Source organism: Ananas comosus, linkage group 5, assembly GCF_001540865.1.
Source record: "Ananas comosus cultivar F153 linkage group 5, ASM154086v1, whole genome shotgun sequence".
NCBI classification, from domain to species: Eukaryota; Viridiplantae; Streptophyta; class Magnoliopsida; order Poales; family Bromeliaceae; genus Ananas; species Ananas comosus.
This window is the reverse complement of record NC_033625.1, coordinates 2,546,868-2,573,584: the sequence shown is the minus strand read 5'-3', so window position 1 is coordinate 2,573,584 and position 26,717 is coordinate 2,546,868. Positions and strand designations below refer to the sequence as shown.

At 31.0% G+C, this 26,717-nt stretch overlaps 1 protein-coding gene across 1 annotated transcript; it reads left to right on the top strand.

The window, feature by feature from the left end:
• On the top strand, positions 1,601-3,474 carry LOC109710557 (fruit bromelain-like). The gene is made up of 2 exons (XM_020233235.1): positions 1,601-2,074; positions 2,593-3,474. The coding sequence occupies exons 1-2, from the start codon at positions 1,642-1,644 to the stop codon at positions 3,234-3,236; spliced, it is 1,077 nt and encodes a 358-aa protein (XP_020088824.1). The 5' UTR covers positions 1,601-1,641; the 3' UTR covers positions 3,237-3,474.

The window sequence follows — 26,717 nt, the reverse complement described above, 5'->3', positions numbered from 1 at the left end:
AGTTGATTTATATTTCTAGCTAAGTTTATTTATAGAGGAAATAAACGAAGCGGGTAGCGTGCTATCTATCTCTCTAAAAAAAATTAATATTTAATTTGATAATCGAGACAAATATAATATTTTTAGCTTTTTAATAATTTATGTTTATTTTCATGAATTGAGCTAGAATACTTTTAGAAGTATCACCCCCTTGATGCTTTTAGGTTTCTAGCCCTTAAGTCTATTCATTGATTACTAATAGCCCTTAGATCAAACACTATTCCACCTACCACCACCTACTACCATCATCCCAATCTTACATTTTTTCATCCAAGAGTTAAAAACTCAAAAGCACTAACCTCATGGTGCTTTTGAGAGTATTCTAGCTCAACTCTTATTTTGATTATTATATATATATAAGGGCAAAACTGATATTTCATACATTTTTAATCATTTCAATACCTTATTCAAACATAAAATATCCACATACTAATAATATCAAAAGCACTAACCTCATGGTGTTTTTGAGAGTGTGAGAGATGTACGCGTATCCAGGATCTGGAACCTGAAAATCCTTTTGAAAAACAAAGTATTTTGTTGGTTGGTACTCAAGAAAAGGAATCTTACTCGTGATAAACTAGTTTTGAGAGGGCTGGCGGACGACCCTACCTGTGTACTTTGTGGGGCGGAAGTGGAAACCGTGGATCACTTGTTCAGTAGGTGCATATTTACCAAGTTCATCATAGTTTCAGAGGTGGACGATATCTAGGCCCAGGACCTGGGGGACGACGTGGAACTCGTCTGGGAAAAGTGGTCGGATAGAAAGGATCAGCACAAGAAGAGAACCAGACTTACTGATCTGGCAGGCTGCTGGTGGACTATTTGAAAGGTGAGGAACAATTGGATATTCAGGAATTGCCAACCAAATCCGGGGTTAGCTGTCCAGAGGCTCAAGCTATTAGTGTCGGAGTGGGATTCTTTCCTCTCTCCTAAGTGTGTGCGTGCGTTGTTGTTGTTTTTTTTTTTTTTATTTTTTGTTTGCGCCTTCGCCCGGGGCTTGGCTGCCCCACTCTTGTAGCCTAATTCATCGTTCTGTTGAATGAAGCGGGTATCGTGCTACCTTTCTCACTAAAAAAAAAAAAATAATATCATTTCAGAACAAATAAATAAGAATTGAGCTGAAATATTATTATTAGTATTTGACTATTTTACTATCGATTATCTAATTTTTTGATGAAAAGTTATAGAATTAGAATGATCGTGGTCCTTCTTAGCATTGAATGGGTAGCTATTTGAATAGTATAATTTAAATGGTGGAATTAATTAAAATATAGATCTTACGGTTAAAAAAATAATAGCGAAAAAATTTAAATACTATTAATATAGAGTATTCCAGCTCAACAAAATAAACAGTATCGAAATGTAATTCCGGAATACCATTTGTTACTGGAACGATAAAAAATTATTACTCAAAAATTGTTCTCAAACCAAATGAAGCTATTATTGCCGCCAATAATGATCTCGTATAATAGCCCCCAATAATGGACCTCTCGTCCAATAATGGTCCAGCAACTTTAGTACGTACATAGGCCGAGAACTACTATATAAACTCGATGAGGAGAGCCTTACTCTCAGCAAAAAAAGCATTTGTAAGTCAGAGCTATGGCTTCCAGATTCCAAGTATTGTTTCTCTTTCTGTTTCTTTCTGTGCTGTGGGCTTCGCCGTTGGCTTCTCGCGGTGAAGCAGATGATTCGATGATGAAGAGGTTTGATGAATGGATGGCCGATTTCGGCCGAGTTTACAGTGACGATGCTGAGAAGATGCGCCGTTTTGAGATCTTTAAGGACAATGTGAACCGCATTGAAGCCTTCAACAGGCGCGGCGGCAACTCGTATACTCTGGGCATTAATCAATTCGCTGACATGACAAATGATGAAATCGTGGCTCAGCATGTCGGTCTATCTCTCCCTCTAAATATGACAAATTTAGAGCCATCGGTGTCGTTTGAGGATGTAAACATGTCCGCGATACCTCAAAGCATTGATTGGAGGGATTACGGTGCCGTAACACCAGTCAAGAATCAAGGAACTTGCGGTAAGAACCAAGTGTAGAGTTTAGAGAACTAAAGCGCATTAATTTCTAGCTATAGCAGCCTGAACCTTAATAAATGTTATTTTTTTAATTAACCTCATGAGAATAGGATGCCTTGGGCCCAAATCTCACCATTCCATTAGCCATTTATGTGGACAAAAGAACCAAACCTCCACCGCATTTGAATGCAAAGTTCATGTCTCAGACTAGCTAAAAGTGTACGAACACATGTTATCACCTACTATATGTACATTTGTAGATTAGACATAATAAGAAGTATTAATTCTTAATAATTAGAAATCGTTCTTCAGTAGTTTAATTAAGTTTTTAGAAAAATTAATTTCCGACAAGAAGTATGACAACATTAATCATTTTCACTCAAGTAAGCATAAAGTAACACAGTAATCATCTGTTTGACCTTGTCCATACTTGTTTGAATGTTCTTCTTACATCTTAATTAACAATCTACGTAACTTTTGCTTGTACGAGTTGTGCTAACTTGAATATATGTTTTGAAATAGGTTCTTGCTGGGCATTCTCTTCAATCGCGACGGTAGAAGGCATCTACAAGATTAAAACAGGGCAACTAATATCTCTATCGGAGCAAGAAGTTTTAGATTGTACTGTTAGCAACGCGTGCACATCTGGTTGGGTACACAAAGCCTACGAATTTATCATCGCTAACAAGGGCGTGACGACGGAGGCGAACTATCCCTATGTAGGATACAAAGGCACTTGCAGAAATAACAAACCGAATGCAGCTTATATTACCGGCTATCAATATGTACAACCTAGCTACGATGAACGCGCGATCATGTATGCTGTGGCGAACCAGCCGACAGTTATTGCTATTGATGCTAGCTCTTATTACTTCAATTACTACAATGGCGGTATCTTTAAAGGACCTTGTGGGACAAATATTTTCCATGCCGTTACCGTCGTAGGTTACGGGCAGGACAGCAGCACCGGAGACAAGTATTGGATAATAAAGAATTCATGGGGCAACAGGTGGGGAGAAAATGGATACGTGAGGATGTTAAGAGACACGGCATATCCTGGATTATGTGGTCTGGCTAGCTATGGTATTTACCCGACTCTTGTTTCGTCACCGCGCATTACAGAACCCTCTGACATGGGTTCGGATGATCGTGTCAGCTCCATGTAAGGGTTATCGAAGCTGCGATTTAGCATGCAATGAAGTGCCCTGTGTGCTACGTACCTTATAAGCTATGTAATAAATCGGGCGATGCTCGTGCGAAGATTATCTGTATGATCGAGTAGGGCTTGCTGTTTTCATTTGTATTTTTGTTGCATTATTATCAGTTCCACTGGCTGCCTAATATATATTTAGTAGCCAACTGTTTGTATTTAATTTTGTAAGTTTATGCTGTTTTGATGAGTAAGTTGGACAAAAAGTTGCTGGGCATGGTCTCCAAACTAGATGATACAGATGGGCGCCGCCTGACCCATCCGACGATCACTCTCCTCCCTCCCTCTGCTCTCTCTCTCTCTCTCACTCTCTCTCTCTATATAAACACAGGGCGCCATTTTTTTTTTTTCCTTCCATGGGCGCGTGTCGGAAGGGCGATGCGGCACACATCCGCATCGTCCCCCAACTTATAATTTGGGGATGATGCCTAGCAAATTTTTATCCGAATAAGATCATCAAGTAATGGTATGTAAAGCCTGTAGCAGTTAATAGAATTGTGCATCTATATTGCTCTGTGCGGTGCAATTACGTACATGCCCACACACTAGATGTGAGGTAAGAAGTTGAAATCTAAGCCCACACACTACATGTGAGGTAAGAAATTGAAATCTAACTCGCTAAATGCTAATCCACTAGCGCTTTCTTTAAAATTTATTTTCTAAATATTTTAAATAGATAAATCAAGTCTAATGGAATCGATCGTCGATTCAAAAACTTCATCATAAAAAATGACTTAGGAGCACGAAGACTTCTGTGCTCCTAATAGCACACAAGACCTGTGTGTGCATATAGAACTAGGCTGGAATATTATCAATAGCACCAAACTATTGGTGCTATTAGATTTTCGGTCCTTGGATGAAAAAATATACGGTTAAAATAATGTGGGCCTCCTAGGGTTGAATAAGTTATCGGTTTAATAGTATAATCTAACAGATAAAAATAGTCAAAGAGTTAAATCTAACAGTGAAAAACTTGATAGCACTAAACGCTTGGTCCTATTGATAGTATCCCAGCCTGATTCATATATATATATATATATATATATAGAGAGAGAGAGAGAAAGAGAGAGAGAGAGAGAGAGAGAGATGGGATAGAATACTATTGATACCAAAAGGCCATTTTTGCTATAGGTTTTTTGGATCAATTCTTTTTATTATTTTAAATTATTGAATTAAATATTATAATTCAGTAGGAACCACTCAACTTTAGAGGAATCACTCAACTCTAAGATACTAATATCATTTTAATCCAACAATTTCTCATTCAAGAATTAAAATTCTAATACACTAACGCTTTGTTTGAAATTATTGAAAGATTGTGCCACCTGTAAAGAAAAAATATGATAAATAAATATTTTATTTATTTTTGTATGTAATAATATATTTCGTACATCATAATTTGCCATCCCATTTGAAAAGTGCTGAAACATATCCATATAAGCTTGCTTTCGTCGTTACTTCATGTTATTTATTACCTAATAGTGCCATACTAATTATGTATTATTGTTCTATATTCCGATCGAGCTACGTACACCTAACACGTGCATGTGCCAATAATTCCAATCTTAATGGGGACTAAACGTACGTATCGGTCACGTGCTGGTTCAATCTGCAGTAACCATGTGTACAAAAAAGTGAACATATATTGAGGTGGTCACGAAACAATTTGAAACGTGACATGATGCTACAGCATCTGTTTAATTTGTTCTGCATCTCGGAAACGAGCGTTGTGTTCTCCTCGGAGCTGGAGTATACAAAACTAGAATGTACCGGAGTAATGATCGAGTCAAAGCCTAGTAATGATCGAGTCAAAGCCGGGCTCATCTAGAGGCAATCTGGTTGGTGGTATGGACGGAACGTAATAATATTATTTTTCGCGATACACGTTCTAACGCTGCCCGGGCCATCGAACGTGTCACTTACTTGATCAAAGACTGGGCTGACGCACTTTGACTCGACCGCGCACCCTGTTTTGGTACCTTATTGGGACGACCGTTTTTAGTAAGGTTTATTCACTGTTGTCTACTTTTTTGTCTTTTTTCTTTTTTTTCCTTTTTTTTCCATTTATTTTGTTTTTCTTCAAGACCCTTCCGGAGGCCTTAGTTGCCTCAATCATATATGCTTAGTTTATTTAGCCTAATGAATGAAGCAGGTAGCTTCACTACCTTTTCTCAAAAAAAAAAAAAGAAAAAAAAGAAAAAAAAAGAAAGAAAGATCGAGTTGTACCCTTTATATTAATTATCAAAATGTTTCCGCCTTATGAACCATTCAAAGAGTTAAGGTAATTAGTGTATTACCTAGGAATAACATCATATCTACGTACCCTCTTCTAATCCTTTGTCACATTATATACATAGAAGCTTTTCTAAAATAATAATGCCAAAAATATTTAGCTAATTTGAAAAAAAATTATTCAAAATATTAAGATTAGTGACAACTCTTTCAAAATTTCTACGTTGCCCAATGCCAATCATCAATACTTTTTGATTAAACTATAAATTTTTACCTTTAAAATTTCATAAATGCAGTAAAATGCATAGCAAACAAAATATAGTTAATTGAACGTAATTAAATTGTACAAATATTAAATAAAACAATCATACTAATTTAAACAAGGTAAACTAAAAATATATATTCACAAATTGTACGATACAATTTCACTTTTTATTCACCATTTTTATTTATGAATAATTTGATAATCAAATGATATTGAATTAAAAAAATTAAATTGGGGTACTCACTGCCCTCAAATTTAGATATTAAATAAAAACAGAAGACATCATCAACCTATTAGTTTGTAATAAATTTTGAATCAAATGCAGGAAAATGTTAAATATAAAAAATGTTTAAACACCGTTCTCTAACAGCTTAAGCTTTTAGGGTACAACGGATGTTTCACATGGTATCAGAGCAGGAGGTCCTGAGTTCGAGTCACGCCAGGCTCCTAGCATATTAATTTACTCCCATTTAATTCAAGCCCACGTCATGGGCCGACTAAAAAGTCTCGAGCCCAGACGTGAGGGGGAGTGTTAAATATGAAAAATGTTTAAGCACCGTTCTCTAACAGTTTAAGCTTTTAGAGTACAACAGTTGTTTCACATCTAAATCAGAGCAGGAGGTCTTGAGTTGGAGTCACGCCAGACTCCTAACATATTAATTTCCTCCCATTTAATTCAAGCTCACGTCATGGGCCGACTAAAAAGTCTCAAGCCCAGACGTGAGGGGGAGTGTTAAATATAAAAAATGTTTAAACATCGTTCTCTAACAATTTAAGTTTTTAGAGTACAACGATTGTTTCACAGAAAAGATATTAAAATAAACTAAAATAAAAATTTTCACTTTATATATAAAAAAATATAAGAATTAAAATTTTTTGTTGATAACATCTTCTATAATAAAAATTTATAAAATCACAGTTTAATCCAACGTGGCGGTACCGCGTACATTTATTTGGGTGGAGGAGAGGTGGATTGGGGCCCTCCTTGTGTTTTTTTAAACCCATTTCTTTGCTCTCCCTTTTTTTTATCAATCTCTTGATGTTCATTTGGGCATAGGATTCGCCTAATTGTGCAGCGAGGATTTCCCAAAATAATTTTGTAAGATAAGTTGAATTTTTTCTTCCTTAATTCGCACCGATCATTGATGATGGAGTTTTTGAATATTTCAACTACGCTATTAGAAGCACGGATCGAGCCTCTGTGCTTCTAAACTATTTTTGATGATGGAGCTTTTGAATTAACGATCAGCTCCGTTAAACTTGATCTAGCGTATTTAAAATATTTAGAAAATAAATTTTGTGATTTTTTAATATCATTTACTTAATGATCGAAAGGGATCAAAATTAATAATTGTTAATTGTTGATATATATATACTGTTTGCAAATTTAACCGTGTATAATTATTCAAATCAGATAAAATTTTTATAAAAAATTATTTATACTATTTATAGCAAGATCAATATCTCTAATCAAAAATTTTAGTGTCCATATCACCGCTTTTTGTGAGATTTTTATTTTCAACCGTTGATTTTGAACTCTTTTGATCGTTAGATAAATGATATCGAAAAATCGTAAAATTTATTTTTTAGATATTTCAAATATGCTAAATCAAGTCTAACGGAATCGATCGTTAATTTAGAATCTCTATCATCGAAAACGGTTTAGCAGTATGAAGGCCTTGTACTTCTAAAAGCACACAAGACCTACTATAGAATTTGATTTCTAGAAGTTTTAAATACTGTAGATAATGTTTAACGGTATGGATTGTCGATTCGGAAACTCTATTATCGAAAACGACTTATGAGTAGGAGGGCGATCGTTCTCATAATTAGAGTATAGCTGCCGGACTCTATATATATATAAGAAAAGGGGGAGAGACTCTCATGCAGTCCACGAGGTGGAGGTCACCTTTTGGACCACGTGATACACATCCCCGCCTTTCCGAAACGCCACGTATTTTCGCGGCTGAAGTTTTCGTTTTCCTCTCGAAACAAGCAGAGAACAAAATCCTCCAGTTCTATTGAATCTGTAAAAAAAAAAAATTGAGAAATTTTTTTTGCAAACAATCAAACATCGAGAATTTACTTTTCAACTGCCAAAAAAAAATTGAAATAATTTTAGGTGGAACCAAACACACTCTAAACTAATATAAAAGAGGGCAATGAGAGAAAAACTAGATTGAAGGAGCTATTTCAAAGAGGCTTATAGTTTAGGGGTTTCCTTACATTTTTTTGCTCCAATAATTAAATGTCGGTTGTCACCGCATTGAATACGTTGGCAGCAAAATAATTGGGATGGCCCCCGAGACAATTTGAAAAGTCCTGCACATTCACATGCAACTTTATGATACGAAAATATCTCAATAATAATATTTTTTTATATTGTTTTTTGAGAAATTTTTTTTTAGATTTATTTGTTTTGAATATTTATGAAGTAATGTGAGGTTCAATATGGAAAGTACATATAATTGAAATAGAAAAGACATTATATTATTAGAGTACTTGTGTATAGTTTCTTACTAGATAAAAATAAAATAGTACACCTAATGTGAAGGTTATCTATCTTTACCGCTTATTTTGGATAAGATTCAAGTTCTTTAATTAACACCATATTAGATCTTTTTCCGCTTCTTAATATATGATTGGGCGAGTGATTGTAATATAAAATCTTAGTCGGTATATAATAATTTTGCCTGATAGTTTAAATATTGAAGAAAATAAAGTGTAAAATACAACTTTTGTATGGAGGTTTTCTACAAATTTAGCTTTTCTCTTTCTCTCCGATAGTTTTTTATTTTTTATTTTTTATTTTTTTGAACTAAGGGCTAGAATGATACATTCAACGAGTCCTAAATATTGCGAAACTTAAAAATTGACGACTAAAATAGAAGTTTGGGAAGTAGTAGTGCAATTTACCCATTCAACATATTTAAAAATTGAGGGTGTAAACTGACACATGCAGGGAAAAGTTTGACTATAATTTAACCCCATTTTTTATTCAGAATAAGGACTAGAATGATATAATTCAAAAAGTCCGGTCTTAAATATATATCAAATTTTTGAAAATTAAATTTAAGTTCAGAGACATGTAGTGCAATTTAACCGAATCTCATATATCTACAGAAAATAAGGTCGTATCTAAATTACTCAGATGTATGTTGTGGTCCAACACCACTATAAATTTCAAATCAAATCAAATTAATTATTTCATCTTTCGTTTATTTAGACAAAAGTAAATTTTACTTATAGTCTATGTCTTGTGCATGTTAAAAGTGGGCAATGGTACACCATCCCCTTTTATGAGTATTCAAATCACATTATATATATATAGATCAATACGGAAGCGGTTCGATTAAAAGAAAATCTATCTAATTTCTACACGATTTTGAAGGAAGAGATAAATTATCACAAATCGTCGCTCATATATATTCAGTAAATGTACTTTACTAGATCTCAATTTTATTATCGAAAACACCTTCAATACATTGACGTATCAGGGAACGGCCATTATCTAGAAAATTTTCTATTTTTGGTGAGTTCCCTCTTAAAAAAAAGAAACACCTATTCTAAACAATAATAATATTTGTTAATTTACATATATCATTTTAAATTTACGTGCGGCTCTTATTCTTATTCTGTTGTGCCAGACATGTTGTACTATCAATCATCAATCATACAAGGACAACACATAGAGGGACCATGCGGATGGGCGTCACGTGGTCCATCCGACTGCCATCAATGAAAAAAAAAAAAAAAATTATACTATTTTTCTAAAGAGAGATAAAAAATAGTAAAAATTGGCATCCGTCGAACCAATCACGTGACACCCATTTGCACGGTCCCCAAATTATTAATTTAGGGATGGTGCCCGCAAAATTTTTGTCCCACATAGAGGTGCAAGCTCAGCCACAATAACTCTGGCGTATGGAGCACTGGAATGCTGTCCCTCTCATGATTGCGGCATTCCGATCGAACAACGGAAGAGAGAAATCAATTAATGAAATTTCATCACATGCACATTAGCACCAACTCTCTACATAATAAGATTTTACTTTAAAAATAAAAAAAAACAAAAACCACAAAATGAACGAAACTGAAAACTGTGTCTTTTCCTCTAAAAAAATTTTAAAATTAAAATTTAATTAAATTTAGGGTTAATTACGTATAGTTTTTTGTAAACATAACTAATTATAAATATATCCCTATAAAATTCAATAGCATGACCTAAATAAGAAATTAATTAAAATATAAATCTAAGAATTAAAAAATCGATAGTAAAAAAATTTAAAGACTATTAATAGCATTTCAACTCAACTCAATAAACAGCATCCAAATGTAATTTAGTGCTTATTCTAGATAATTCCCAAATATCGTTTGTTGGTGGAACGATAAACGAATTATTACTCAAAATTTGTTCCCAAACCAAATGTAGCTATTAGGGCTCAGTGACCAGCGGTGCAAATTGCCGCCAATAATGATATCGTATAATAATAATAATAATAATAGCCCCGAATAATTGACCTCTCACGTCCATTAATGGTCCAGCAACTTTAATTAGTAGGTCGAGAACTTGTACATAAACTCGATGCGGAGAACCTTACTCTCAGCAACAAAACTAGTCGTAAGTGTGAGCTATGGCTTCCAAGTACCAAGTATTGTTTCTTTTTTTGTTTCTTTCTGTGATGTGGGCTTCGTCGTTGGCTTCTCTCGGCGAAGCAGATGATTTGATGATGAAGAGGTTTGAAGCAGATAATACATGCATCATAATTTGCGGTCCCATTTGAAAAATTAATGCTGAAGCATATCCATATAAGCACGCTTAATTTCGTCGTTACTTCATATTATTTATTACCTAATAGTGCCATACTGCTAATTATGTATTATTGTTCTATATATATATATATATATTCCGATCGAGCTACGTACACGTAACACGTGCATGTGCCAATAATTCCAATCTTATAACCAATATGGAGGTGGTCCCGAAACTACGTACCCTCTTCTAATCGATATTTTTTTACAATCATGATGGAACATATATACTTCTAAAAGGAGATATTTGATTAGTTTGTTACGCCACGTCACCAATATACCAGATATTTGATTAGTTTGTTACGCCACGTCACCAATATACCAGTTGCATTCTAAAATTTTTCCTTCTGATCCTCAGTCACATAATATACATAGAAGCGTTTCTAAAATAATAATGCCAAAAAAATATATTTACCTAATTTTAAAAAAATTATTCAAAATATTAAGATTAGTGACAACTCTTTTAAAATTATTTCTACCTTGCCCATTGCAAATCATCAATCCTTTTTTATTAAACCATATATTTTTACCTTTAAAATTTCATAAAGCAGTAAAATTAATGCATAGCAAACAAAATATATTTAATTGAAAGTAATTAAATTGTACAAATATTAAATAAAATAATTATACTAATTTAAAGAAGGTAAATTAAAAATATATATTCACAAATTGCACGATACAATTTCACTTTTTTATTCACCATTTTTATTTATGAATAATATGATAATCGATTGATATTGAAGTAGACAAAAATGGAATTCATAAACTAAACGATAAATATATACTGAGCAAACTATATAAACTGGAAAAGCTACACGACATCTACAATTTCAAATTTACGGTATCAATTACTTAAATCTATTTTTCATCGGTTTATAAAAACTAATATTGCTCGAGAGTCCGACTATGATGTTTTCAAAAGTAGCAAGTACTTAGTGCTTATAAGTTTTCTGCCGTTAGATTTATCCTTTTAACTATTTTTACTCGTTAGAGCATATATACTATTCAACCAACTATCCAATCAACCTAAGAAGATTATTTTCATTCAAACCGCACATCCCTTAACTCAAAGATCGAAAATTTACAAACATCAATAACTTACACTATTAAAAACATACGAGCTTAATTCTATTGCCCAAATTGTCAAGAAAATAGTACATACATAAGCGCAATAATGCAGATCTTCTTCACCCCAGAACCTAGACCGCAACATGTGGTCAAGATAAGGGTGAACAATGGGCATAAATCTTATCTTCTGCACTTTTGGCTATAATAAAATTTTCGCTCCATCTTCATCTATAGATTTAAACTAAAGTATCAAACCACATAATTTTTTTTTATATGCATCAATAGTCCATCACGAAATACTACTTACAAAAATTCGAGATCGTTTTTAAAGCATCAGTAAGAATAATCTCGACACCTGTAAAAATATCGAATAAAGAGTCGTTAAGTAAATATGTTGGGATATATATACAGACGCTTTAATATAGCGTCGAAAAATTTATCAGTATTTTAATAAAAATATATTTATTAACAATATTTAGTCATACTGTTGATATATACCAAATATTGAAGATATTATAATAGAGCGTTGTCTAAAAAATATTATTTAAAATATATTTTGTTACAGTGATAGAACTGGAACTATAAAGACTATCGTAACATGCGTATATCTATAAGAGAAAATGTAAGAGATTTAGAAAAAATAGAAAAGCAGAGAAATGTTTCTTTCAACTGTCCATATATTTAATTAATCTTTGACAGCTAATTAGAATGGAAAAAAAAAACTTGAGTGGGGTGTAGTTTATCTCTTGCATTAATTACGTATTTAAGAGAGAATACAAACATATTAGCGACACCTCAAAGCATTGACTCAACACCATAAGCTAATATAAAATATGGCAGCGAGGGAGAATTAAACCAGATTTTTTTTTTTTTTTTTGAGAGAAAGATAGCATGTTACCCGCTTCGTTTATTTCATTTTGAAATAAACTTAGCTAGAAATGTGAATCAACTAGAATTCGAACTTGAGTCTCGGATACCGACCATTTGCTCTAGAAACAGTCGATAGAATTAAACCAGATTAAAGGAGCTATTTCAAAGTCGCTTATAGTTTAGGGGTTTCCATACATTTTCTTGCTCCAATAATTAAATTTGAGTTGTCACCGCATTGAATACGTTGTTTGCAAAATAATTGGGATGGTCCAACACAATTTGAAAAGTCACGCACGTGCACATCTATAAATCTATAAATAAATCTTTATGAAGTTACAGTTTTGTATTTTTTTTTGCCACGTGGCATGTTAGCTTTCGTTTTCATAACTCAACTTTAAATTAAATCATCTTCTCCTTTTCTCAACGCCCAATTCTTTACCTTTCCACTCCTCTAATTACATGTAAGTAACAAGATTTAATTATATGCACCATATTAATATTCTATCATCGAGTGAGATTTATAACTTTAATCAACTTCTCTTCTCCATTAATCTCTCAGCCCTCTTTTTTGTAACTCTTTTGCATGTACCATAAAAATTTTTTTTTTGCCATATGTTATTCTTTATTCTCATAGCCCAATTTTAAATCAAATTATTTTCTCTTCTCAACGTCCAACTCTTCACCTCTCCACTTCTCTAATTACATGTAAAGTGCAACATTTAATTACATGCATCATATTAATATTTTATCAATGTGTGGGTTATAAGCTATAATTTTATTTTTTTAATAGTTGAATTTAATAAACTATAAATATAAATTTTATTAAAATTTTTAAGTTTTGATTCTATTATCTACCCGCTGTATCGCGCGGGTCTCTACACTAGTACAACATTATGATAGGAAAATGTCTCAAAAATAATATTTTTGTAGATTTATTTGTTTTGAATATCTATGGGGTAATGTGAGGGTCAATATATAGAGAAAGTGCATATAATTGAAATACAAAATACAAAATTATATTATTAGAGTACTTGTGTTTAGATTCTTTTTAGATAAAAATAAAATAGTATACATAATGTGAAGGTTATTTTTACCACTCCGTTTGAGTTTTTAGATTATATTCTAGTTCTTTAACACGATAATAGAGCTTTTTTCGCTTCTTATTTTATGATTGGGTGAGTGGTTCTAATATCAAATCTTAGTCGGTACAGAATGATTTGGCCTGATAATTTGAAGAAAATAAAGTATAAAATCTAACATATGAAAGGGGCGAGGTTTTCTACAAATTTAGCTTTTCTCTTTCTCTCTTATATTTTTTTATTTTTTAGTTTTTTAACTAAGTGCTAGAATGAAACATTCAATGAGTCCCAAATATTGTGAAACTTAAAAATTGAGGACTAAAATAGAAGTTTGGAAATTAATTAGTAGTGCAATTAATTTCCCCATTCAACATATTTAAAATTAAATTGAGGGTGTTAACTGATACATGCAGTACTGGAAGGTTTTACTATAGTTTACCGCTTTTTGTTTTTTTTTATTCAGAATAAGGACTAGAATGATATAATTCAAACAGTCCGGTCTTAAATATATACCAAATTTACAAGTTTAAAAACTAATTTAAGTTTAGAGACATGTAGAGCTATTTACCCAAATCTCAGATATCTATAGAAAATAAGGTTGTATCTTAATTACTCACATGTACGGTGTGGTTCAACGCCACTACAAATATATAGAATGTAACCAGTAGAACGTAACGAGTTGAACGGGAGAAAAACAAAATTTCAAATCAAATTAACCATTCCATCTTTCATTTATTTAGACAAAAGCAAAATTTTTACCGTCTCAGAAATCTGCATATATGGTACATTAAAAGTATCAAACACTTGATACTTGTAAATTTTTTACTATTAGATCTATACATTTGATTATTTTCATCCGAACCAACCACCACTCAATTTTAATGGTCCCACATCATTCTAACCGTATATCTCTTATTTCAATGGCAAAAAATATATAAGTACCAATAACTTGGTACTTTTAAAAATGTAGAAGCTCTATTTTATATATATATATATCAGCCTCCGTGCTACCGATAGTATACCAGCCTAGTTTTATATATATATATATATATATATATATATATATATATATATATATATATATATATATGTTAGGGCTACTATACTCTTATGAGTATAGAACACTTCGTACATACTCATAAGTTGTTTTCAATGATGTAGCTTCCAAATCGACGATCCATTCCGTTAAATATAGTTTATTAAAATTTCTAGAAAATAAATTTCGTAATTTTTTGAAATCATAATAAAGTTCATCAAGCGGGTATAAAATGAATTGTCAAAATCGAACGACGTCTTAAAAATTTATGATCGGATCCTTCAATTTAAGATCGGAGCTATTGATCTTTATCTATATACTGAATAGAATTTTCTATCAAAAAATCAACTTATTTTGATTCTTTTATACTGTTTAACTAACAAATATTTCATACCGGCCGTTAAAAATTGTCAATTTTGTGACCTTTTGATTGTAAGGTAAATGATATCGAAAAATTATAAAATTTAATTTCTATACGTTTTAAATGCTCTAAATAATATTTAACAGTATGGATCGTCGATTCGGAAGCTCTATCATCGAAAACAACTTATAAGTACGAGGACAATCATACTCATAAGAGTATAGTAGCCGGACTCTATATATATATATATATATATATAAATTTATGTGCATAAACTCTTATTCTTATTCATGTTGTGCCACACATGCCCTAAATAATTTCAATCATACAACAACAATAAATGAGGTGCAAGCGCAGCGACAACAACTCTTGCGGACGGAGTGAAAAGTTGTCCCACTCTTGATTGCAACTCTCCGATCCAACAAAGGACAAGAAAGGTTGGCATGGGATAAGTGGATGCATCGGAAGGGATTAGTGCTCAGTATGCTAGAAATAGATTGACTGGAATATATATATATATATATATATATATATATATATATATATATATATATATAAACAGGTTGGGTCGTGTTAGGTCAGGGCTTAGGTCGTGTTCTGATTCAAACTTAATCAGAAACCCCTTATAAGATGGGCTTGCATTCGGGTTCTCGGTTGAGTTTAGACTTAAAAAAACCGAGCCAACAACGATTTGAACTGGAAACACACACAAATACCAACAGGGCTAGAAAAAAGGTCCTTGAGGAATAATTTCAATACCAAACTCAGGGCACCTATGTGATAGAAAAGAATCCATAGTGCACCAACGCGAAAATGCACTATACCACAGTGCCGATTTTGAAGTTTAGCCTTGTAAACAACAAAAGCAAGGATTTATGGAGTGGCATGGAGTCATGCCAAGAACTGCTAGCACAGACGCACGGAATGNATAAAATTTTTTTCTCAAAAAAAAAATATATGGTAATGCACTTTAATACCACCGTAATCTAAGAAGTTAAAAAATATTTAAAACGATTATTAAATTCCGATGCAAAGTTTCGTGAAAATAAGCTAGAAGATCATCGTTGTGATACTCAACATATATAGTATAATAAAACAAGCTGAATAAAATAAGCTGAATAGATTAATTGTTGCACAAACTGCCAATTGTACGTAGTATGTAAACTAAATAAATTAAATATGATAAAATTATCATAATTACTGTGAGTCACCAAAATCACTCAACACGAAATGGGAAAAAACAAAAGTAGATTGAAGGCGCTATTTCATAGTGGCATATAGTTCAGGGGGTTCCATACATTTCTTGCTCGGATTTATAGTATGGTAATGGTAATTTGAGTTATCGCCGCATTAATCCACGTCCAACCTTGGCTGCAAAATAACTCGGATGGTCCCCGAAATAATTTCAATTGTCTCTTATGAGCCACGTCGCAGACGCTGGGGCGGGGCCGGGGGAGAGAGGCGTGGCGGGCTTTTATTATAAAATTTAAAATATATAAACCTTTTATATATAAATTTTAAAATCTAACGTATCGAATAGTTCGATAATAAGAATAAAATTTTAAAAGGTTGAATAGATGATTCAGAATGGTTTATAGTTTAGACAAATTTTATACGATTTTATTATAAAAGTTTAATATTATATTACAATCCGATCAAAGATCAATTTTGCATCTATAATTTTTTTAATATTTAAAATATGATTGGTCGATTTTTAATTTTAACAATTAGACATTATAAAATTTGTTATATAGTTTAACATCGAATAAAATTACTGATTGAACAAAACCGATCGATTTCGTAGAAATAAATAAATTAATTAACTTTAGTGTAAGTCAGAAATTACAACTAATTAAAATTTAAGGACTAAAGTGTCACGTGTCTCATACTTTGAGCCATAAGTTATTATAACACATTAAAGTTTGAAGACTAAAGTGTCATATATCTTATAGTTTGAGGACCAAAAGCGTAATTTATCCTTTTTTATGTTTTATTTTTATTCCATAGGAAGAGAGAGTTTGAGCATCAATTGGTTTTATTTAATTAGTAATTTTATGCGGAAAAAGAATATATTAAACTATATATCTAATAAAAGTAGGTAAACGTAAGCTATCGCCATTTATGATTCTTCTGATCATATTATTTATCAAAGCGTGAAACCTGGACAACTAAAAACTCATCCTCAAATTTCCAAAATACGATCCCTAAAAATATGTAACTTTTTTTCCTTTAAAGTTGCTTATAATTTGTTACTTGCATTAAGAACACCGTCAAAAAATTGTACTACATGAAATCCGCAAGTCAGGGAGATCAGTTTTCCAAATTTTGAAATGCAGGGACAGTTTCATAACTATTTTTCAAAATCTTAAACTATCACAGGCACCTCTAAAAATATTAAAATATCATATACGCTCTTCCAATAGAATGAGTTATATCATAAATATTTCTTATGTAAACTCACGTCACGGAGTGTTATCCTAATCTTAGTTGGAAGCTAGTTTAATGCTACTTAAATTTTAAAATATCATTTTATCTCTAAATATTTCCAAAATTTATAATTAGAATTTTTTAATTCAATTTTCAATTTAAACTGCGATCTTAGACTCACTCAAATTTACATTATAATATTGAATTGTAATATTAATTTAATCTAATTTTAATTATAAATTTAAAATTTAAATTTTGATTTTGGATTCGAATATAATTCAAATTCAATTGAAATCGAATTAAGATTTTATACTAATTTTACTTTCAATCTAGATTTTGAATTAGTTTTATTTTTAATTTCAAAGTTTTATTTTGAAATTCAAATTCAAAATATAAATTTGAATTTGAATTTCAAATTTAAATTTATATTTAAAATTGACTTGCAATTTTAAGTTCAAAATTTGAATTCAATTTAAAATTTGAATTCAGATCTTTATCAAATTTTAAATTTAAATTTAAATTTTTACTTTTAATTTTAAATTTTAAAATTTAAATTATTTATGTGATGTATGCGTGATGATGAAAATTATTGATAAAATATCTAGAGGGCATTTTTGAAAAATTTTGAATATCAGCTATAGAATATTTAAGCGACACAAATGATATATAATAGGCAATAATAAAATAAGTATTTTGTAACTATCACGATTATTTTGGATAGAGACTAATCGCTTTAATAAAGATATTTGTAATATTTATAATAATTTAATAAAGATATTTGTAACTATCAGTATTAATAATTTATGAGATTTTTCTTATCACTCCTCCGCCCGTTGTGCAACACATGCTCTGATAAAAATTCTTTTTTTTTCTTTTGTTTTTGAGAGCGATAGGCTTAGATAGTAAATTCGCGAATAATTCGCGAATTTTTGAAGAAACGAATTAATCGGCTGTTTACGTATTTTTCCAAAAAAATAAAAAGAATAAATTAGATTAAGCCATTTTTTTTGTCCGAAAAATTCGCAAATAAATCTACAAAAATTCCGAAAATTTTTTGAAGAAACGAACTCGGGCTCTTCATATTTTGGATTGTCTTCTAATTCAGGACACATTTGGGAACTGGAGCATGCTAGTAGATGAAAAGTGGTTGGAGTAAAATCATATAAATTAAGGTACACTTCTTTATTTTCTAATGGTAATTAAGTAGGAATTAGNCAGCATATACAGCAGTGATACTTGTGCTAGCATCCTAATGTCACAGGTTAGCTCAGCAAATATTTTTCGAATACATACTTTTGTTAGCATATGCAAAAGTATATACTACCTAATTGGTTTGACTTCTAAAAAAGTTATTCTACTCAAGAAGCAAAAGTCAGACGTTTAGCAAACAGAAAAAAAATCTAGAGCTCCTAGCATAGTGCGAAGACTAAAAGAGCTCCCTAAAAAGCTGGTCTAACTTAAAAGTTTTTTTGTTCAACTCCATGCCAAGTATATTTACATTCAGCATTTGCAAGTTGGAAAGATAATGGCAATATCCCTGCTATCCTGTTAAGTACTTTTGAGTTTGATAAATTCCCAACTAGAACTAAGTAGGAGATATCAAACTGTACGCTAGAATGGAGTTATGCTACTCTCATAAGGAACCATTAGCCTAGATAATTCCCTTTGCCCTCTTATAGTGGATAAACTATCCTTATTTCCTATCCATGGAACTACAATACTCTAAACAAACACATCTTGCAACTTCTTCAAATACCTCTACTCAAATAATATTCCTACGTTTTGTCAAAAAGGCGTAACAACGTATGACACAAGTTGATGTGTTCTAAAGGTTCTTACAACTGGAATTACACATAACCCTGTACAATGACAGTAATTTCAGTAAATTAACACGGTAGAGCAAACATACACACTTATTTTCTAAAGTGCCGAAAATCTCCTCTCAACTAGTTATAATTCCTTTTCATTAATATCAGCCAAATTTGGAGGGGGTGGTGGGAAGGGGGTGTGTGTGTGTGTGTGTGTGTGTGTGTGTGTGTGGAGAGATAGAATAAAAGTAGGAAATGAATATAATAAAAAAAATGTGTAGGGATTCTTGATGAGAACTACTCAAATAGTTTTAACCAAACAGAGTGCATAGACCAATTTCAATGTAATGGCCATCCATCAATCAAACAATCACAATGTGAATTCCTTAAGGCCCCGTTTGGTTGGGGGATAAGCGGGGATAACAAAAGTTATCCCCGCTATTCCGCCAAATGGGATGAAATTTGGCCGGGATATTTTATCCCGGTCAAACCTTGCTATTTCCGGTTATTCCGGAATAGCAAGGGATTTGCTATTCCACCATTTTGGTGGAATAGCACTATTCTAATGCTTAATTTCAAATTTAATTAAAATTATAAATTGAATTAAAACTAATTATATAAATATAATATGTTATATATTATAATACATTATTTTTATTATAAAATTATTAATTGTACTATATTAATACATATTATTTATATTTATTTTCAGAAATAATCCAATTTTCATCCAAACGCAAAATTGATCTAATCCCCGCTTATACCTCAATTTATACCTATCCCTGGAATAGTCACTTTTTGCTTATCCTCGAACCAAACGATACTAAAAGCTTAAACTTTTAGAGAATAATGTTTATATATTTTTATCTTTAACAGGGTCCAGATCTATTTCGTTATTGTATGTCCTATAAAAAAAATTATAAAATTTAAATATGAGACAAGTAGAGAAACTTAAATATTTTTGTGATTAGCTCATAACCACATGACATGGTGTCGCAAGCGGTCCCGAACTATTTAATCTTAATTTAATGGCGATTTGTACCAACTTGTTGGGCTCCACCCATTAATTCTCCTTTTTTTTTGAGGACACTGGATGGGCGCCGCATGGCACCCGAGCCACGCGGGCCACCGTCCCGACTGCTCTGCCTCTCGGGACACAGCGGGTTTTTTTCGGTGCACCGGTGCATCATTTTTTACTTTAAAATTTTAATTTTAATCTTAATTTTAATTTCATATAACAGATATATATTTTATGATATTTAAAAAATATATGCAAAAGAATTTTAAATCCTAAATTCTAAATTATTTTACATATATTTTTAAAATCATGAGATATATTATTAAATTATAATTAAAAAACAAAAAATAAAATTTTAAAACAAAACTAGTGCACCGGGTGCACCAAAAAAAAAAAATCTGACTGCTCTCCAACAGGGAGAGAAACGGACAAACTTGATTGCAACTTTCCGATCCAGCAAAGGACAAGAGAGGTTAGTATGGGATAAGTGGAAGCATGGGAAGGGATAGTGCTCAGAATGTTAGAAACAGATTTACAAAACTCACAGTCAATTGGTGAGTTATCTTTTTCAAAAAAAAAAATTGGTGAGTTATCTGAACAGTAAGAAACACCGTTATTTATAGATTGGCTAATACTAATTCTTTACTAGCTGTCAAATCGATCAGATGTTTGATGCTTCAGTGGGAGAAGAATAGAGTGTTTAAACGAGCATATCCTTTTTTTTAAATTTTTTTTTGTTATATGTTTTTGTAAATTTAATTATTTTTTTTTTCATTTTTTCGGTCTACTTCGGAGATTCCTTTATCTTAATCGTGTAGTTTAATTTTTTCTTTAATGAATAAAGCAGGTACCTTTCTCTCAAAAAATTAATGGACAAGAGAGAAATTAATGATTTCATCGCATGAACATTAGGATACACCAAGTCTCTACGTTTTACTTCAAAAAGGAAAAAAAGAGAAGAAAATCGTAAAATGAACGAAACTGAAAACTGCATCTTTTCCTCCCAAAAATTTTAAATTAAAATTTAATTTAATGTAATATAATTTTATAGAGTTTAAAAGATTTTTATATTAAAAAAATATATAATACATGATGGTTTGATTTTTGGTGTAATACATGAGCTTGTAGGTATGGAGTTAGTATGATGAACTAAAAAGTAGGATAATTTTCAATTTTTCTCATTGTGGTTTAATATATATATATATATATTTTTTTTGTCATTCAATGGCTTAAAGAGTTATACTTCAGTATTCTATAATTTTATTTTTATTTTATTGTAAGAATTTATTGTTAAAGAGCATAGTATGCTATAAGTTTTTTAAAAAAATTCACTTTGGTAACTGACGTTGGGTTCTGTCGGCGAATTTTTGAAGCATCGGAGGAAAAAGGGAAAAAATCTACTTAATCACGGGGTAAATTGAAGTTAACATATTAAATTAACTTTAGTTACCAGCTCCGAACTCCGCCATTGCATATTTTGGGTCGTCTTCTAACTTAAGAACTACTGTAAAATCATTTAAATATTCACTTTTTTATTTTTTAATGGACTATAAGAATTAGGTTACAATCGATTCATTACAATATGAAAATTGGTCCGATAATCTTAGTTTACCGGAGAATGGATTGGGCTTTATATTTAGGCATTAATAGATTATTTTTAAAGTTTTGACATAAATAGGGCACTTATATAAAAATATTCCAAACATATGTCCCCATAATTTAATTATCTTGCATGTAGTGAATTTAGATTTTTAATTAGTTTTATATTTAATTTCAAAGTTTTATTTTGAAATTCAAATTCAAAATATAAATTTGAATTTGAATTTCAAATTTAATTTAGATTTAAAATTGACTTACAATTTTAAGTTCAAAATTTGAATTCAAATTTAAAATTTAAATTCAGATCTGTGAAAGATGATTCAGAACTATGAATACACAGCTAAGCATAGTATACCACACGCCAAAATAAAAACAGCACAATCGAGACTTCTTGCTCCGATAAAGATACTAATACCTGTTTTTCTTGTAGAATATCCCAATCGCGACCGTCGCAATTGCAGCGATGACCCAGCAGAACCTATGCCTAAAACAAAGATACGCGTAAAAAAAGTAGCAAAGTTATATCTGAGTTGCTATGAATATAAAATAACTAACATAATTAAAATTTAGTACAGAGCTGCTTGATATAAAAAATGTTTTCAAACGGTTTCAGCATTGATGTCCTGTTTTTTGAACTAACACGTACTTTGCTTACTTTAGTAGGTATGATTAAATGATAACTTTAATTAATAGTAAAAAACACAGCATAAGCTAATTTGCAAATAGATTGATCAAGTCGAAGTAGGACATATGTCTTGAATCACTTAAAAGCGATGGATAAAAAGTGTCCTTTTGTATCACCAAAATGTATTTTTTGGATAGTGAATTACCTTATATAACATTTGATGGCTTAAGATGATTTTTATTAACTAGATTCAATACTTCATTTCTTTGTACATTGAAATAAAAATGATTATACTGTTTAGAACTTTTATCAGCAGAAAATTAGTGGGCGGATTTGGTCCTTTTGTCCAGAAAGCAGAAGGGGCCATTCGGGAAGAATAAAAAACTAAGCAACATGTTAGCAGATCTTATAACAGTTACTAAGAATAATTTTTTTTCTTTTTTCTGTTAAGAAATGAAGTTGCAGAAATTATTAGTCTAAATTATTTCTTACCAGCAGGGGTTTTGATTCTTGACCTCGTTTAGGCACCAATAGTCTCTCTCAATCAAATTACTTTGAGGCACCCGCGGAGATGTGTTACGTCCATCAAATGACACAACTAGCTCTCCTCTCATATTTAGTGGGAGAGATAGCCAGTTAATATTTGAGCAACAAAGTTCGCTTTATTGTCATATCGGTAAACTGATTGAACCGAGAGTGTACCGAATTCCTGTTGCGAACTTGTGTAAAGGTTTCGATAATGCTTCCACGCTTGTTACTGAAATATCTGAAACGCGAGCAATCTTCTCGTCGTTGTCCTTGTAAACTCGCCAATACTCGCCATCCATATCTCAAATTATAACCGTTACAATCATATGGAGAATACAACTAGGGTTCAGTCCGAGAGCTGACGAAAATGGCGAAGCCCAATCACACAGAGAAACATGAAAAGAACAACGAGTTGAACTTTGGAGAGCCAATGCTTATGTAGCAACTAATATGTATTGGTGAACATTGAGATGGAGCTACAAGACTTTTGGTGCTGAGAGTATGTGTCAGATCGAGTTTACTATAGAAGTATCATGGCCTTGGAAGTAGGTGCGAGAATTATTGTGTGGGGCTACCAAGATGTCACCAATCGCATCAAAACTTAGTTAAATCAGTTTGGACCGCTTGCGGCACCCGACGCATGTGGTCACTAGTGTAGTGATTTGCTTTATTACGTCGGGCAATTATATTGACATTAAAAATTGTAAAAATAAATATCAGTTTTTAGTATGAAAAAATAGTAATATATTTAATTTATAAACAAACCTTACTAAACAAATAAAACAAATGAAAAAAATATATGTCCAATAAAATTTAAATTGATTAAAATCGCTTCGATTCACAAATGGATGATTTAAAATTATTTAACTGAGTATGTCTACCACAAGATGGATCGAGCAGAGAACTCATTGTCAGGGCAGAAGATGCGACTTTTCGACTTATGCTCTTGTTGGAGCTTGTTTGGGAACTTTGAGACGGAATAAGATCTTTAGAAACAACATCGCTACGACGAATCAGGAAGATTGTTTGTTTCATCTAAGTTCTGGGAATTCTATTTTGGGTCCTAATTTGTGAATCGTTTTTGTTTGTTTTACCCTGTTAATGTGGTCCTGTTCGATTAATATAAATTAGTGGTCATGTTGTCTTGAAGTTAGTCCAAGGGACTTCTTAGGGAAGCAAGGCTAGCTCTGCTATCTTAAGATGTATCTCTGTTTCAAATATATATATTCCTGTTTTAATCAAAAAAAAATATTTTTATAATACAATAATCAGATAAAATATAGTATATAACAGTTGATATGACTAAAAGAAACTCACAATAATGACCGTTCCTAGAGCAAGTGGCAAAGGGCTTGGGATGATTGTACCGAGGTCCCAAGTTCGACTAGTTGATTCACATTTCCGCTAAGTTTATTTCTAATGAATAACGAGCGATGGTAGCATGCTTACCTATCAAAAAAAAAAAAAAAAAACTACATTATATATACGCAAGATACAACATATTTCTAATTTATCACAGACCGTATTTTTTACAGGAAAAAAAATGATTTACTTCCTTACGTAAATGAATAATGTAAATGAAACAAACTTTTATATATCTTTTTATCTTAATAGAAAAAATATACTTATCTCAAATTTTGTCAACCGAATTGATATTGACTATAATATCTATTTTTAATCAAATATTATATTTTTTATCTATAAAATAAAAAAATTCATACTTATTCAAATGTTTTTTACAATATCTAATGTAAATCTATATTTTCCATTCAAAACTTTAAAATTAACATTAAATTTAAATTTTGGACTATCAACATATTAAAATATTTAAAATTATTTTTTTTCCATATTAGTGAACGATACTTATATCCATTAGAATAAAGAAGTTGTACCTTAATTTATATGATTTTACTCCAACCACTTTCATCTACTAGCATTGCTCGCAGTTCCCCAATGTGTCTAAATTAGAAGACAAATCCAAAAATATGAAAGCCGAGTTAGAAGTTAGCAACTAAAGTTATTTATCGTTAACTTCAATTTACTCTCCCTGATTTAGTAGATTGTTCCTTGTTTTTTCTGCAGTTCGAAAGTTTGCACTTAATTATATAATTTTTATTTTTATTTTACCCATAGAATTACATAAGTTAGAAAGTAATTTTTTTAAAAAAAATCATAAGTGTAGCATGCTTAACAATAATTCCTACATAAAAATAAAAATAATATTAGTAATATGTTAAGTTGTATATCTTTTCAACACGTAAAATGAATTTAAAAATATTAAACAACAGTAAAAATTAAATTAACCGATCCAATCATTTCTTTTCTTATCCAAAGATTTACATCTCATTCTCTCAACGACATTTCGAGTGCAAATTATACAACTATACATGTTACACCAAAGTCAAATCAGGCATTATAATTTTTTAAATATATAATTTTTAAACTGGTATAAATTATATCAAATAAAATTAAATTTTAATTTCATAATTTTTAGGAAAATAATTAGTTAAATTTTTGTTCATTTTGAGATTTTTTTTTTCCCCAAAGTAAACTAATAAGTGTAGTGCGGCATGCATTATGCTGATCTTGAAAATTTTTAGTATCGTTTGCTTTGGAAATAATCAAAATGTTATTCCAGAGAATAGCTATAATTGAGGTATAAGTAAGGGGTATATCATATTTTGGTTTGCATGAAAAATTAGATTTTTTTTTTTTTAGAATAAAAAAAAAGTATTGGTTAGTATGATGTAATAAAATTAAATGGTATAGTATAATAAAATAATGATGTTATCATTTTCTTTATATTAAATTGAAATTTGAATTTTATATTTATATTTAGAATAAATATAAACTTTTAAATTTTAAAATTTCAAAATCTCAAATTTACAATTTAAAATTTAAAATTTAAATTTTTAAACTTTAAAATTAAAATGAAATTTTAATTAAAATACAAATATCAAATTCTAAATATAAAAATTAAAATATCAAATTTTAAAGTAAAATTAAAAGAATTTTTTTGTGTTTGGGGATGAGGGTGAATAAATTCCACCTTATCCCCTAACCGAACATAGTCTTAAATGTATCCGTTATATTGATAAGTGACATCTCCACAATCAAATTAAGAATTTTTTAAATTTATTTATTATAATAATATAAAAAAATTTTATTATATATTAAAAATTATATAATATATTTATTATTGTGATGCGATGTAAGTATGATATAGTAAACATTTTCGCAAGCAAAGCTATAAAACCTTTATTTAGGACAGATAACGGCAGGTACCTATATTATTAGAAAGCATTTGTTCGTCCTTTTCGTTGACAGATGCAATCAGAATGAGGGGGCGGACAAACCTTCACTCCGTAACAAGAGTTACTGCAGGATGTGTTGTGTATTGGAATTATTACCGGAGCACGTGTTGCGCATACGGAGGAGGAGGAGTGATAAGAAAAATCTCATAAATTATTTATACCGTCAATTAAGGCTCACGTTAAACGATTAGTCTCAATCCAAAATAATCGTGATAGTTACAAAATACTTATTCTACCATTGCCTGTTATATATCACTTGAGTCTCATAAATTTTATATAGTTGATATTCAAATTCTTGAAAATGCCTCTAGATATTTATCAATATTTTCATCATCCGCATACATCACATAAATAGTTTAAAATTTTTAAATTAAAATTAAATTTGATAAAGTCTG

Bases quoted from the DNA above. Each gene is read 5' to 3' on its own strand.
- LOC109710557 (XM_020233235.1), top strand. From the start codon at position 1,642: ATGGCTTCCAGATTCCAAGTATTGTTTCTCTTTCTGTTTCTTTCTGTG. The intron at 2,075-2,592 runs GTAAGAACCAAG...GTTTTGAAATAG, and splicing joins CAAGAATCAAGGAACTTGCG to GTTCTTGCTGGGCATTCTCT.